Source organism: Dermacentor albipictus, chromosome 3, assembly GCF_038994185.2.
Source record: "Dermacentor albipictus isolate Rhodes 1998 colony chromosome 3, USDA_Dalb.pri_finalv2, whole genome shotgun sequence".
NCBI lineage: Eukaryota > Metazoa > Arthropoda > Arachnida > Ixodida > Ixodidae > Dermacentor > Dermacentor albipictus.
This window is the reverse complement of record NC_091823.1, coordinates 37,415,941-37,431,025: the sequence shown is the minus strand read 5'-3', so window position 1 is coordinate 37,431,025 and position 15,085 is coordinate 37,415,941. Positions and strand designations below refer to the sequence as shown.

The 15,085-nt window shown below is 42.5% G+C and overlaps 1 protein-coding gene across 9 annotated transcripts in view; it reads left to right on the top strand.

Moving 5' to 3' along the window:
• Stim (stromal interaction molecule) overlaps positions 1–15,085 on the top strand; it is a 36,248-nt gene that overhangs the window by 12,945 nt on the left and 8,218 nt on the right. For 3 of the 9 annotated variants that reach the window (XM_065432363.2, XM_065432354.2, XM_065432401.2), the window contains exons 8-12: positions 1,634–1,900; positions 3,367–3,467; positions 5,816–6,033; positions 9,979–10,050; positions 12,958–13,167. In XM_065432363.2, the coding sequence (XP_065288435.1) occupies positions 1,634–1,900; positions 3,367–3,467; positions 5,816–6,033; positions 9,979–10,050; positions 12,958–13,167 (868 nt within the window). The remainder of the gene's footprint in view (positions 1–1,633; positions 1,901–3,366; positions 3,468–5,815; positions 6,034–9,978; positions 10,051–12,957; positions 13,168–15,085) is intronic. The other 6 variants (XM_065432408.2, XM_065432371.2, XM_065432376.2 and 3 more) reach the window with 5 other exon arrangements.

Below are 15,085 nucleotides of genomic sequence, written 5' to 3'. Positions count from 1 at the left end.
TGTAACTTCTTGTTTATAGAACATCATGTATTTGGAACATCAAATAAACACAATTTCATTATAACGAAATTTCGCAGCTGCTCCAAAAGAATATCGAGACAATAAATGGAAACTTCTGTGATCGCTGATTGTGAAATGGGTGAATTACAAGCAGCTGCTTGCGAGTACAACTTTCAAATTGCGTGCCGTGTGACCAAGAGTGATTACTGAAGCAGACCAGTGGTTATTGCAATAGTGGGCCACATGACCGATGTGGCGGCAGTAGAAGCAAATTGGGTGGCCAAATGCAATAAAATCCTATTGCACCCCACGCACTGTGTGCTTTGGGCATGAGGGAAAGAGTGCAAGGGGGAGCCAAAAAGGAACATGGTTTGACAAGCGCTGTCTTTCCACATGAGCATGGGGAAATGAGGGGGCACGGCAAGCACGAGGGAGAGGGGGCGAAGAATGCAGCTTGGTGCGCGTCTTTTGCTAGTGCGCCCAAGGCTGCGCATGGCTGTCAACGTGGCTGAGTGCGTTTGCAGCCTGCATCCTGTTTTAAAGGTAATCTGCCGCATGTACAAAGAGTGGGCAGGGCTAAATTGTGTGGCAGCATGCGCGCTATCTTTCATGATCATCACTCCCCATTTAGTGTTGGGGGCTGAGTAATCTCAAATTTTGGAGATGCGTTGAAGCGAGAAGGCGATGAAGCATTCGGTGCCATCCTTTTACACTTTTCATGACAATGTTGTCCCACTGAGGGCGACACTATCAGCCGTGGGGCAGAGGGGATACGAAAGCGGGGCTGGCTTTGCTTCATACTGATGATGTGAAGATATTGTCAACTCTGCATGAAAGTATCTTTCGTGACTGAATCAAAAGTTCAACAAAATGAATGATTTTGCTTATTGAAATTAGTTTTTTACGTTTGCCCAATAATTTGGAAAATTTTACGGTCCTTTCCATGCAAAAGAAATACAAATTGGTGATTGTACTTATTTGCATACAAGGTAGATTTTCAATACAAGAAAACTTAAATATCACAAAGCAAATTGTCGATTTTACCACCTATATTATATGAAGGCTTAACTGTAATTCCCATTGTTACATCGTCTTTCAGTTATCGAGAGGGTTACCAGAAGCAGGAATTCATTGTACCATGATTCTCATTGTACCATTTCCTCATTGTAGAGTGCGAATCACTTTTCTTCTTTTTAAACATCACTGTGATTGAATGTGCAACATTTTATTAGCTGCTGTTTTCTGTGCGAGACTTGAACTTTACCTGTGTTCGAACACCGAGATGACAATTTCAGAAGTTTTCAGTTCATGTTGAAAAGCGCCAAATGGTCGAGAGATGAATGCAGGACCTTTTACTACATTTTTAATAGTCTGGGCACCTCTTCATCACATCCGACAGTGCAGTTTCTGTAACTACTGGCGCAATCATGCACCACTTTCTTTGACTTTCTCGTTGATGAGGTGCTTTACGTATACCTCATCGATAACAGTTGAGTGGTAGGCATAGTGTCGTTTCTTCTGTGCACTTTTATTAAAAGTCTTTTATTTCTCCGATCAATTGCCATTTCCTTTTTTCTTTCATTTTTTCTTTTTATTTATTTATTTATTATTTTCCCCTTTCACTTTACTACAGCAAGAACGAGAGTTTTGGAGCTCAGCGGACCCTGAACAGACGCGGACCATCGTAGAGTGCCTGCAAGAGGAAGTGCGGACATTGCGGGAACAGCTGGCCACGGCACAGACAGCACTGAGCTCGGCAGTGAGGTCTGGAGGTACGGGTGGCTGGATGCCCCCACCATCTTTGCAGCACTGGTTGCAGCTGACGCACGAGCTGGAGTTGCGCCACTACAATGCCAAGAAGGCGGCCGCCGAGAAGCAGCTTGTGGCGGCTAAGGAAGGGGTCAGTCTGAGCTTTACCTACACTTCATTGACTAAAACTTGGCAGTGTGTGCAGCTATTTTAATTTTCTAGTAAATTGCATACAGTGTGCTCTCATTGTAAAATACCTTATTATGCAGAATTCAAATACATCTGCAACAGACCTTGATGTAATCACTAATAGGGTTTGTTATAACCAGTGTTGTTTGCAAGCCGTACAGAGGCACAGACTACTGGTTTACTGAACCTGACAAGTTCTGAAAGCAGCTCATGGATTTCGACTGTGTTTATAAGACCATTAAAATGATAATCAACCCTATGCTTGAAGAGACAGTTATGTTTATCACCTGTAAGCATATTTTGCTGGTTTTCTTCAGTCCTTTAACGATGAGTTAACATGGTTTAACATTATTGTTCTGGCATCCATTGTTGTGGCTACTCAGTATAGTGTTGTGGGTTCGCTTCTTGACCTAAGCGGTTGCATTCCGATGAATGTGGAATTTAAAAACACTCGTGTACCGAGAAATGGGTGTGCATTACAAACTCCTAATGTTCATTAATAACATAGAAACCTCGACTGCAGCATCTCTCATATCAGTAAGTATATAAATGAATAAATTGATTAATCAATCAATCGGTGTTTTGGAGGAGGCACTGTTTACCAGTACAAGCCTGTTTTGTTTAGTGCTAGAGAACTAGAACATGGCACAGTGCTGTTTTGGTGTAATTCAGTGCAGCTACAGGGTAATTTATTCAGCCGTACGACAAAGGCAGTTTTCTTTAGTAGGTTATTTTCTTGCATTTTTCTCGTTCACTGCATGGGTGGTAGTGCAGTGCTTTCTGATGCAGAGCATGACAATTGTGTTAAAGAGATTTGTCCTATCTGTTGATGAGCAAAGAATAATTGAATCAGCTGAAGATTACACATGTGGCATAGCAGCCTCATAATCTTACTGCGGCACCACTTAAAGCTTGAAACTGGGTTTTCTGTGTTCATTGATAAATCCTTTTAGTTATGACGGCAATTGTCATTGCTATCTTACCGTTGCACGGAAGGATCAAGCTGAGGCTGAGGTGTTCATGGTGTTACGGCATAACAACAATGCGGTAATAATGATGAGGGCGACGACAATAGTTGTTGGCAGCAGCATGATGAGAAACGCAGATGGACAAACAACAAACCTTGTTTTCAACACTTAAACTGCTGTAGCAGTAAAACGTATCTTAAGCTATGTCTGAAAGCAAACTTGTTGTACTGAGCATTAATTGTACTTGTCAGCATACCTTTTCTTCGCTTTTAGCTTTAGATGACGTCTCTTCTTACATTGATCTTTTCCTCTTTCTTTTTAATGTCAGCATAGCCTACTTTTGCATCACATGGATTTTCTAGATACCTTACATAGAACCATTTAGTACTGTGTGTGCTGTATTTAGCTATATTATGTAAGCAGGTTTCTTATTTTGTCCATTTTGCCTTTTTTCTCACAGTGCGAAAAACTTCGCAAGAAACGTGGAAGCTTCATGGGGTCCTTTCGCATTGCACATGGGAGTTCCATCGACGACATCGACAACCGAATCCTTCAGGCCAAGTAAAACTGCTTTAATGTTGTTCTTCTACTATATACCTGTATATAACTGGCAGCATCAGTTTGGATGCTGCATATCATCAATAGGCTTTTGGATAATGTCGCTTCAAAAGCGAAGAAATTACAACATTGGGGGGGGGGAGGCGTTACTTTTTGAACATGTGACTCTCTAAGCATTGTCATTATCATGAGAAGCCAACAAACACTGACACCAAGGACAACATAGGGGAAATTACTTGTGCTTAATAAATGAAATAAAGAAACGTTAAATAATGGAAATTAAAGATGATGAAAAAACAACTTGCCACAGGTGGGAACCGAACCCACAACCTTCGCATTTCGCATGCCATGCTCTACCAATTGAGCTACCGCAGCGCCGTTTGCCCATCCACTTTCTTGGGTATTTATGTGTCCTCGTAGAACCCTGGGAGTGTTAGCTAGCACCACCACTCACAGACCTCGGCGGCGGACGTAGAACATCCTTTTTGCCACAGGTGCCACGAGAACATGATCTTTTTGAGGGAAGGCAACTGGTCAATAAACCCACACATGCTACCTGAAGGCATCAATGTTGCCATATTCGAGACCCTCGTTATGTAATCAACGAAAAGAAAGGGGGTTAACCGAGGGGCCCGATTTTATTACTCATATCATAAGAATCCAACAAACACTGACACCAAGGACAACATAGGGGAAATTACTTGTGCTTAATAAATAAAATAAGGAAACGATAAATTAATGGAACTTAAAGGGGATAAAAAACAACTTGCCGCAGGTGGGAACCGAACCCACAACCTTAATTATCGTTTCTTTATTTCATTTATTAAGCACAAGTAATTTCCCCTATGTTGTCCTTGATGTCAGTGTTTGTTGGCTTCTTATAACATAAGTGGAGCTGTATGGCTATTTGTGTTCTCGATCACGAAAAATGCGGAAAGGGATTGTATCAACGATTGTCTACTGTAGTTTTTTTTTTTAATACAATAATGGATGGGGCAGTCGCTAAAAGCTACAAGCAGCTTGACAAGGTGACTTTTATTGCATAGAAAGCTTTCCTTTCCAGTCTTCCTCCAAAACACAGACAGGCTTTTTCTAGCTTTAGTGGCAGGTGGGTTTTCCAGGTTATCATCAGCTCATGAAAGCTAATTTGCACGACAGACAAAAGTGTGGGCCGTGCACCACATGACACAATTCCTTCACCATAGCCTTAGTTGGCGCTGAGTGTGTCAACTGCGGTCGCGCCAATGGTAAAGAGCAGGGGTCTTTTCATTGTCAGGTGCGGCATTGCTTGCCACTTTTCAAAGGTTCTTAAATCGGGAGGGCCACGACAAGTTCTTGCAACACCCCTCCTCACGTCTCCCCTGCTGCCACACACACACACACACACACACACACACACACACACACACACACACACACACACACACACACACACACACACACACACACACACATCTTTTTGTGTCCATCCGTAACCTGCTCAGCTGGGCCAGCGCTTTGTTCACATTTCACTTTCACATCTGCCGTGTTAATCTAACGCTAGTCTTGTGAAGGGTGGCTCGAAGCTGAAAAATAAAAAAAAAATAAAAAACAGCCGTATAGTGTATAGTTTTTCTCTATTTGAGTGCATCTTACAGCCTTTATAGTGGTGTGCATATTGTGCGCCTCGGTGAGAAAAATGCAGCAAAAACAAGGAAATCCATGTCGCACCGACATGGAATTGTTTGTGGGTGGTGGTCACACCATGGAGTGCCACGCATCGGGCCATGATTGAGCTATTGTCCGGGAATACGCATCCCTTGCTTTAAGAACATTGGTTTTGGTGCCACTCAACAAGCATTGCATGCGAATTTGATGCCGGACATAGATTTGCACAAAGGGGCCATAATTTCGATCGGTTGCCTTCGGAAATACGAGATATGATCACTTTCTTGCTTGGCACCGGACACGTCGGTGCCTACAGGCAACAGCGTGCACTGGAGAAATGCTGCTGCATGCGTGTAACACTGTTGCCCTGTGTCCGGTGCCAAGTTACGTGAAATCTCAGATGGGAGTATATCTCAGAAAGCAATTGATCGAAAATATTACTCCACGGTGGTGCTGCCACTGCTGATAGACACATGTGGCGCACTTGGTACTGTTGGCAAGCTTGCAAAATTAGGCTAGCAGAATTTTGTCAGTAAAGTTTCATTGTGCAATGCATTACTTATTTGTGCTGCCTCATTCCACAACAACAAAATTCTTGCGAAAGCGAATTTGTTCGTGTTCCCCGCCAATTTTGTTATTGCGAGGTTCAGCGGTATTGAGGTTTGACTGTAGTAGTGTTTGAGTGAGTGAATCGTGTTATGCAGGGCTGCGTTGTCAGAGGTGACGAAGGACCTTCAGGAGCGTCTGCAACGTTGGAAGCAGATCGAGCGACTCTGTGGCTTCTCCATCGTCAACAACCAGGGGCTGGGCTCCCTGGAGAACATGCTACGAGGTTCTTTCCTCAATGGCAGTGCTGCCTCCTTTTTGCCCCACTCCTATTCCGTTGGTGCGTTTGGCACTTACTGTGGCAGTTTCCGACAGGGTTCGTTCACCGCTTCAAAACCCCTTACTACGAGGTCCTAGAATTTGTTTTTGTGATGGGGCACAGTAATGAAGCAGGTACAGTGGAAGAAACTTGGATCTTACGTACATGTTTTCTCTCTGGGTTGCCGACAGAACATTTTCAAATGAGGCTGTATCCAGAAAATGTATTGCTAGGCATTGCAAAACAAGATAGGAGCTGCCATTTATCAAAAGGGACTTAATTGGATGGATTCTTCAAGCTGAATTTGAGAAGTCAAGGCAGGTCGATGTGTGTTTTTGAGAGCTTTAGATAGTACATACAATATTTCTTCAACTTTTTACTGCACACAGGTAAAACGGGTAATTTTTTAAGCATTTCTTTTTATCTACGAGTTTATCGTTATAGACAGCAAAGTTCGACAGACTGATGCAGTAAGGCACCCAGTTCAGAATGCTTAAAGAAGTCTACAGACAAGGTAGGACATAGAGTTAAGCTACAGGGACTGTCCAATAATTTTAACTGCATGCAAACAAAATGTCACTTATAACAATTATATTAGTACTTGGCTGCATGGTGTCCTCTGTTTTCACATATAGAATGTGTCTGCACTGTAAAGTGTGCCACCACACTTTACTAATCATATCATGAGAAGCCAACAAACAAAGACACTAAGGAAAACATAGGGGAAATTACTTGTACTTACTAATTGAAATGAAGGAATGATAAATTAATGGCATTGAAAGTGGATGAAAAAACAACTTACCTCAGGTGGGGAACGATCCCACGTCTTCGCATTACACGTGCGATGCTCTGCGATGTCATGCGAATACGTGGGATCATTCCGCACCTGTGGCAAGCTGTTTTTTCATCCACTTTCAGTGCCATTAATTTATCATTTCTTTATTTCAATTAGTAAGTACAAGTAATTTCCCCTATGTTTTTCTCGGCATCTTTGTTTGTTGGCTTCTCATGATGTGATTATTAAAAATCGGGCCTCTCGGTTAACCCCCTCTCTTTTCGTTACCACACTTTACTGTGCTACATTTGAACCTTGTTGTAATGAACAAGTATCTATCTAGGTAAACCTTAAATGTTCATGGCCAATATTGGCGTGTAACAAGTATATACATATGGTTATGATGAATATTGGATATAGTAAAGTTATTTTCATGTTGGGTGTGATTTCATTACAACAAGTCTTGGCTGTATTTGTGTTCACTCGTAACTATTATTTTTTTAACTTTTTGTGCCGTTATCTGCATTAAAGGGACACTAAAGAGAAAGATTGTTTCAGATGTGTAAGTAAATTAGTCTCCTGGAATCACAATAACTGCATGCTTACTATGAGAGGAGGCTAGGTAAGTCAGAAAAGACAGAAAAACGAAAGAAGGGTAACGATGCTGCATTTGAAGTTTCCACATCAGCTTGCCATGATGTCATGGGCTTTGATGGTGTCTGTATTCTAAAAAAAGCCTAAGACTGAACTTAAAGTTTCAAAAAAAATTTATTTGAGCTACAGTTGAACCCACTTATAACAATAATCAAGTGCCACGAAAATTCCATTGTTATAACCGATAACTGTAATGAGCAGGTTGCATGAAAAAAAAAATTCAAAATGGAGGAGGCCAATTCTCCTCCCTACCACCTTCCCCCATGCTGCTTTAGATTGTATTGACTAGTTTAGCTGTTTAACTTTGCTTCCTGCACGCTCCGATCGCGTGTTGTTCACAAGCCACGACTGTCAGCATTCCAAAATGGCACTTCTATATTAACTGTAATGAGAGGTCACGGGTGGCATGTTACATGCAAACTCCGCTAAGGCATCATTTTGGTGGCCCCAAAAGGCGCCTTTTAAACAATGCAGGAAGGTTGCCACGGCAGCATCTCAGCTTGAGAAATCCAGAAGAAATGCTGGCATGGGATCGCCACAAGCATCTCGCCACGTACTTCCCACAGGCTTGCAACAAGAAAACCCCAAGTCCATCAGCCTCGCTTGCTTTACGCAAAGCTTGCCAACATCCTTCTCCAAGGCAGCCGAGTGCTCCATGTAGTGCAGTGGAAGGTCCCTCACGGAAACAAGCCCTTGAGGGACTGAATCATATATAGGGCCTCCCATGGGGACAATGTTGAGGGAGCCTGCCCTATTGCATCAATGCTGCAGTCATGGCCGTCACTGTCACTATCCGATGCAAGCATGTTCACAATGATAGCCTCATCGGTTAGAAGTACCTCATTTCCAAATATGTAGCAGTGCATTTTCTTTTACCGGCAATGTTGTGCATTGCCTATGATCAGGAGGCTGACCAGCCATTTTCCGTTTTGGCGGTGACTCAAACGAGGATGAGAAACCACGTAGCCAGGAACGACTTCAACGCAACAAAGACAGGCACAAGCAACTTAATCCGTCAGCAGAATTGCGCAGAATTAGGGCCCAGCAAGCAATCTGGGAGCAGCGCTGGCAGTGTGTTGTCAGTGCAGTTGGCGCGGTCCATTTGTGTTTAGTGGGGTGGTGCGGCATGGAGCTATTGGTGCAACTCGTTCATGTTCAGAGGGGTGGAAGGGCGACGAGAGAGATGGGCTGGCGAGGCAGAGAAGCATGCTGCGGCAGTTGGAGCGGCGGAACACCGTGCAACGGCTCGCATTTCACTTTTTAAAATTTCTTTTCAAGGATTTCGCATTACATTTCCATTTAGCATGAGCACCCAGTAGCCAGACTTCATTGTTATAAATGATAATGCGGCGTGGGAGCATTGTAGTAACCAGCTGTGGTTGCTTAGCGACTATGGTTTTGGGCTGCTAAGCACGAGGTCACGGGATTGAATCCCAGCCACGGCGGCCACATTTCAATGGGGGAAAAATGCGAAAACACCTGTGTACTTAGTTTTAGGTGCACCTCAAAGAACCCCCAGGTCATCCAAATTTTCAGAGTCCCCCCCTCCCATAATTTAATTTTTAAGCATTGTAGTAAGCAGGTAATTTCCCCATAGAAAACATACAAAAGTTGACGGTGCAGAAGCTTCTCATTGTTATTTGTTAAAACCAGTATTGTTTTAAGTGGGTTCGACTAGATTGTGGCCCATTGCATTTGGGCCACAATAGCTCAAATGCAATGAAATACATGTACTTGGATATACATGTCATCACACTGATGCACTGGCCCTTGGGCTTAGGGTAGAAATTTGAACAATTGAATTTTGACCTTCATTTTCTCATCAAATAATCAACCTATTACTGTGAAATTAACTAAAATGGAGTTCTTCAAGAATACATTATCTGTGTTAACCGATTTAGCGTTTCTCTTTGGCGTCCCACTAAACTGTCAACACAGCTGGGCTTTATATAATATAGCAGCATGTACAGGGTCTGAACTGTTAGGGCAGAATAATTAATGCGGGAATTCAATCAAAAGTAGTGGAATAATATTGTTCTAGTTTAGTACAGATTAACCATTATTAGTGAGTTTCAGTTGATTCTAATACAATTTCTCATCACATGTCCTCATCCAGTTACTGTGTATGGCACGCATCCCCATTGAAGCAGAGCCTGTTGTCGTTGCGATACCATGGTTGGCATGTTATCACGATCACTGCATGTTTAATTGAATGACCTAGCAAACAATTGGCCTTTATTTAGGCTGCGATTATAAAGCATTCTAGGCCAACCAGGGGTTATAATTGCTATAACTTTAAAACTTGCATGTACCAGGTACAGTTTTATAAAACAAGCCTGTCTTTATATGCCTGCGACAGCTGAGACATAATTGGAGTTGATGCAATAAGTGTATATCAAAAAAGAACAAAGATGAAACACATTGCAATGTAGTGCAAGAAGTGCCATTTATCACGCATCAATAAGGCAGTAATTTTATCTCAGAACAAGAAGCAACCCGAAAGATGCCCTGCAATGTTGTAATTTCATCTGATATGTTAAGTTCAGATTGACAAGCTGATACCTTTTTTGCAGGCAAGCAAATGACCCGTTCAGGTAGTGAGGGTACATTGGCTGAGGAAGAATCTGCCTATGGGATCAGCGCTGGTGAGATTTTGCTTTTTCTGCATATGTAAATGCTTCAAATGTCTTTCGCAAATGTTCAGTATTTCGAATGTCCACTATGGCTTGAATTTTAATATCTTTGAAGTATTTGGAATGAACAAATATATGTATTTTTCTGTTAAAGCCATATCCCCAATTACAGCACCCTGGAAATAAAAAAAAAGTCTGCATGTATAACTTGTGGAAACACTGCATACAACGTCTGAATCTTTGTATATACAGTCCCCATTTGCATATGCATGAATCACCAGCATTGCATTTTCAGCCAGTAGCTCTGCTCCCCACCTCTTCAGAGAACATTGCCCTAAAAGTGGTTTCACGACACCACAGCCCATGGTGCTATGAAACCACAGCTTGAGGCCAACTTCATGCTGGCATAAAGCCACACCTCGAGTCAAAATTTGCATATAAAGTACCTCCAATTCTAATGTTAAATTAAAAAATATTTTGGTAAGTTATACGTGCAAACAAATGGTAAATTTTAAAACATAATCTGTAGCTTCAGTATTAGTGAGAAAGTCGCATCGCATAGCTCATAGCCAAGACAAAGCAAAGACGAATTCATTCAGTGTCTCCTGATTTGTGCGCCTGCTCGATCATTCAAACGTACTATAAGCGGTCTTTGAATATTCAAAAAAGTCAAATATCATAGAAAATTATATTTTTAATACAGGCAATCCTGGATATATCAAACTTTGATATATTTAATTATTGTCTATATCGAAGAGTTGTAACTTCCCCTTGAAAATCATGTGCAAGTGTATACCACTGTACTGCGCATATATGGAACTCCCATTCACTGCCACATTCGATATATTGAATGCTGTACTGCACCATGCCCCTGGAAGTTTGCATCTCCTAATAGAAGCGCGATTCTTTATCGCATCGGAAATATTCATGCCGACAAAACAGCACTGTTTTGGCAGATGCTGTCAAACAAGGCGTCAAATCTTAAGAGCAGTACATGCCATGGAGGTCAAATGAGCAAGGTATGTGCCTCAAGATATGCAGGGCTTGTGCAGCAAGGGTCTAATTTGTGCTTCATAATGGCAGATTTGCTGTTGTAAGTTTCACAGCAATGTAGTTGTGTAATGTGGTGAAGCATACTGATAGCAGGAAGAACTAACTGTTGTGCTGTAAAACATACTACCTGCGGTCGTTCGTTATTGAAAATAGGATCACCATGCTGCTTCAATATCCCAATGGGCTTCCCAGTCTGATATGCACGTTCCACACGAAATCCTGGATGGCACTCAATCTTTCAAGTTTCTCTGAATAGCACTCAAACATTTTTGGGTCAATGACGTAAATATACGGTGCTGCGAGCAAGTCCAAAATGGTCGATACCGTATATTTACGGTGCCGTCTGTACATTTAAAAAGCATGCCAATTTCCTAATTTCCAATTTCCTGCCATAATGTGAGAATACAGGGAATTTTTTTCTCGCGTCTCCCGCTCTCGATTTTCGTTGCATGGTTTGTTTTAGAGCTAGTTTGCTCTGGCGCGTCTATATACTACCGCTCGTGCATTGGTGCATGCGCGGGCGGACGGCGGTTTGGGTTTTGTGCTGCGGGCAGTTTCGGCTTCTTGCACTCGCAAAACTGATGATCCCGTTAGTAATCGCTCAAAGGGCGGCCACCTGTTTCTCGCTCGTTTAGTGCTTACAGGGGTGAGCATAGGAAGGACGCCGCCATGCATCCATTTCCTTTCCTTTCTTCTTTTTTTTGGGGGGGAGGGGGGGGGGAACTTGTGATATCTAATTGCCTCTGGTTGGCGATAAGATGAAGATTAGCGGAAGGTTGTCACATGTTTTGCTTTTTTTACGGGCATACAACTCCATAATTTTCTTGGGTGTGCTCACCTACGCAGTTCAATTAGGCTATGGATGTAAATATTAGTGTAAGAGCAGGAACATTTGAGACTTGAGAAATATTCTCATGTGCGCATATTCTAAGTCTTGAACTATAACAATGCATCAAATTTTTTATTCTTATAAGCTTATTTCCTTCTTTTTATTGTCCTTATTCATGAATAAGGAGTATGTATATGCCAACGCAAAATATTTTTTTCTCACTTTACGGTCACCCTAGAAAAATAACGGTAAATATTTTTTTCAAAATAGGTCCCTCAGAAGAACTGGAATCTGCAATAAAAAAAATTGGCCCTGGGCGGTCGCATACGGCGAAAATAATTGACCTTCAAAGGGCTAAGGGTTCAGCAAGTGGCGCAAACAAATGTTACCCTAACTCCGACTTAGACAAATCTTTACATTAGTTCGAATTAACAAAAGCACGGCATGCCCCATCACCACCCTTTGGAGAAAGATTCATTGTGACAGCGGTGCCAAGACTCATTGTTTCCTACTGGCACTGCAAATGTACAAGGATGACTTTCAGTGGTTAGGATTTATTTTGATAAAACCTAACCACTGAAGGATAAAACCTAAACGCTGTTCCTTAACACCCTTCCCATCACCATCGTTTGCAAAGAACACTAGCTGTCATGATGTGAAGACTGTTTTCTGGGGAAATGGCACTAAGACTTGTGGGCATCATTAGAAATGACTATATTTTATTGAAATAAATCCTAACTGCTGAAGGTCACCCTTGTATCTTTGCACCGGCTGCAGGATATAAAATTGCCTTCTGAAAAAAAAATATAGTTGTTATGGCCCATCTATGTGCGTTTTCTGCGTGACTCCTGTTAATCCTGCCCTCGTCTTTGTTCTGCATCATTGGCGTATCTATTCAGATAACCTTCTCGTCTCACTGACCTCATGTTTTCTCTTTCCTGTTGTCTTGCTGTGGCCACTGCTCTGATTGCTGCTTTCCTCCTTCCACCCACCCACTTCCTTTTCTTCCCCTCCTTGAATTTCTGGCTCCTAAATAGTGCAGCAACTGGTGCACAATTCGGCCGCTCTGTTTCTTGCCTCTGTGCCACCGGCTTGCGACCTCACCAAGTGCACGCTAGCCGCAGCTGCAGGCTTCCCTCCTTTCCGTGTCGTGCCTCTTAACAGCGCTAACCTTCCTCAGTCTGCTGCTGCCGCTGTCTCCACCACCGCTAGCACCACTGTGCCCGCTTCTTTGGCCAGCCTCAATGGTGAGTGTCCTGTCACGTGGGGCTTTGTGGAAATGCTGTTTTAGCATTGGAAGGCAAATTAACCATTCGTAGTTTTTATGAAAGACGTAAAATTACAGTTGTGATGACAGCTGACTCACCTAAAGCCTTTCCACCCACGCACCACCACTGCTTTTGTTACGTAGCGCCAACCTTTCATGTGCACCACCCTTCCCTGATTCATTGGCAAGACCGATTTTGCTTCCAGAATTTCCCCTTTCATTGTTTTTCTGTGCTCGCACATCTGCGCTGCAGTAGCAGACAGCTGATGATTTTTCTTCCGCTCAGAACCAGAAGCTGAGATTATGTAAGTTGCACTTGCTGCCAGAAGCTGAGAGGATGAACGAGAGGAACACAATGGAGGAGGGTAGGTTAGTGGTACATAAGCTAGGCAGTGGAAACATGTATGGAGAGGCTTTAGGCTCATTGATTATTAAGCACTATTAGTACTATTAAGAACACTATTAGGCACTATTGGTGACTATTAAGAAGCAATGATTACAGAAATGTATTACAGGGACATAATTGGTGCTAAAGCAAGGGCAGCACAATTGAGAACGCAGGGATCAGTGGTGTGATGAAATTGCGAAATATTGAGACATAGAATGAAGTCAGCCTAACCAAGACGACTACTTGGAGATCAGAGTGCTCGGAGAGGCCTTCATCCTGGAGTGGACATAAATCAAGATGACGATGGGTATTCTCTAAGAGGGTTGCTTAATTGGTGCCTATACATCGCCATCCTAAACACTCACTTCTGTGAAGTGTTCCTTAATATCCGTCCCATCACCCTCATTTGCAAAGGACGTTAGCTGTCATTTAAAGACTTGTCTGGGGAAATGACACTAAGATCTGGGGGTATCATTAGAAATGACCATATTTATTCGATTATAAGGTGGTCACAATTATAAGGTGAAGGTGCTCTTGGGGGACCCGAGAAAAATAACTTTGGTGTACACCCTGATATTACTCTGTATAGAGTAGCCGACAGATCATTCAGAATCGGTGGGGATTGCCCAAAATACTGAACAAGCCGAAGCCCCCTGAATAATTGGTGCAGGTTACATGCAAAATTTCCCTGAAGGTACAACTTCTGGAAGCCTGGCGTGCGCTGCCGTAAAGCGATACCATAAGGTGAAATGCACATATAACCTGCAACCCCACCTTTGCCGCTAAAAATTTTAACTCTCCGTATGCACCAGCTAAGGTTTACTAGTTGCTAAAATGGCAGGGGCTAAGTTGAGATGTGACAAAGGTGTAACCCATATAATTTCCACCACTTCTAGCATGGTACCTCCTCTCCTTGCTTGCTCATTCTTTCATGTCTGATTGCATAAAGCACATGACATGTCTAGCTACTGAAAAAGTTCAGATAATTGTTCAAGAAAAAAATTAACTTTGCTAATGCAAACTGCATGGTGCACTGCAGTGAAGCCAACCAACAACTGTAGCGTCGTTGCTAGTGTCGTTGCCAGTGTGTATGCAGGGCTTGAGAGACATGAGATACAAGAAGTGCAAATAGGTGGCATGACCACAGAGGCTCAAAGCACATATTTCACTGTTTACTAATGGAAAACGCAAGCATGAGTGCAGGAGCCAGCAGCTGCTTCCTTTCTGCTTCTTGGCACACTTCTCTTTCTGTCCCTGCATCACCATTACTTTTCGAATCTATGCTTGGCATCAAAAGATAACCCACTTATCTTTAAGGTAAAATATCTTGTCTAATATAAACCTGAAACATCCTGCAAGATGGCATGGTAAGTCTGACATAACTTGTGCATATCCTTTGGTTATGCAAACAAACGTGAACTAGTTTGAACTGATGTGAGTTGTTGTTTTTTTGCTCCGTTGTTGAACTGTAACAAAAACCATACCGAAATAAGTTTCTGTTCAACACTGT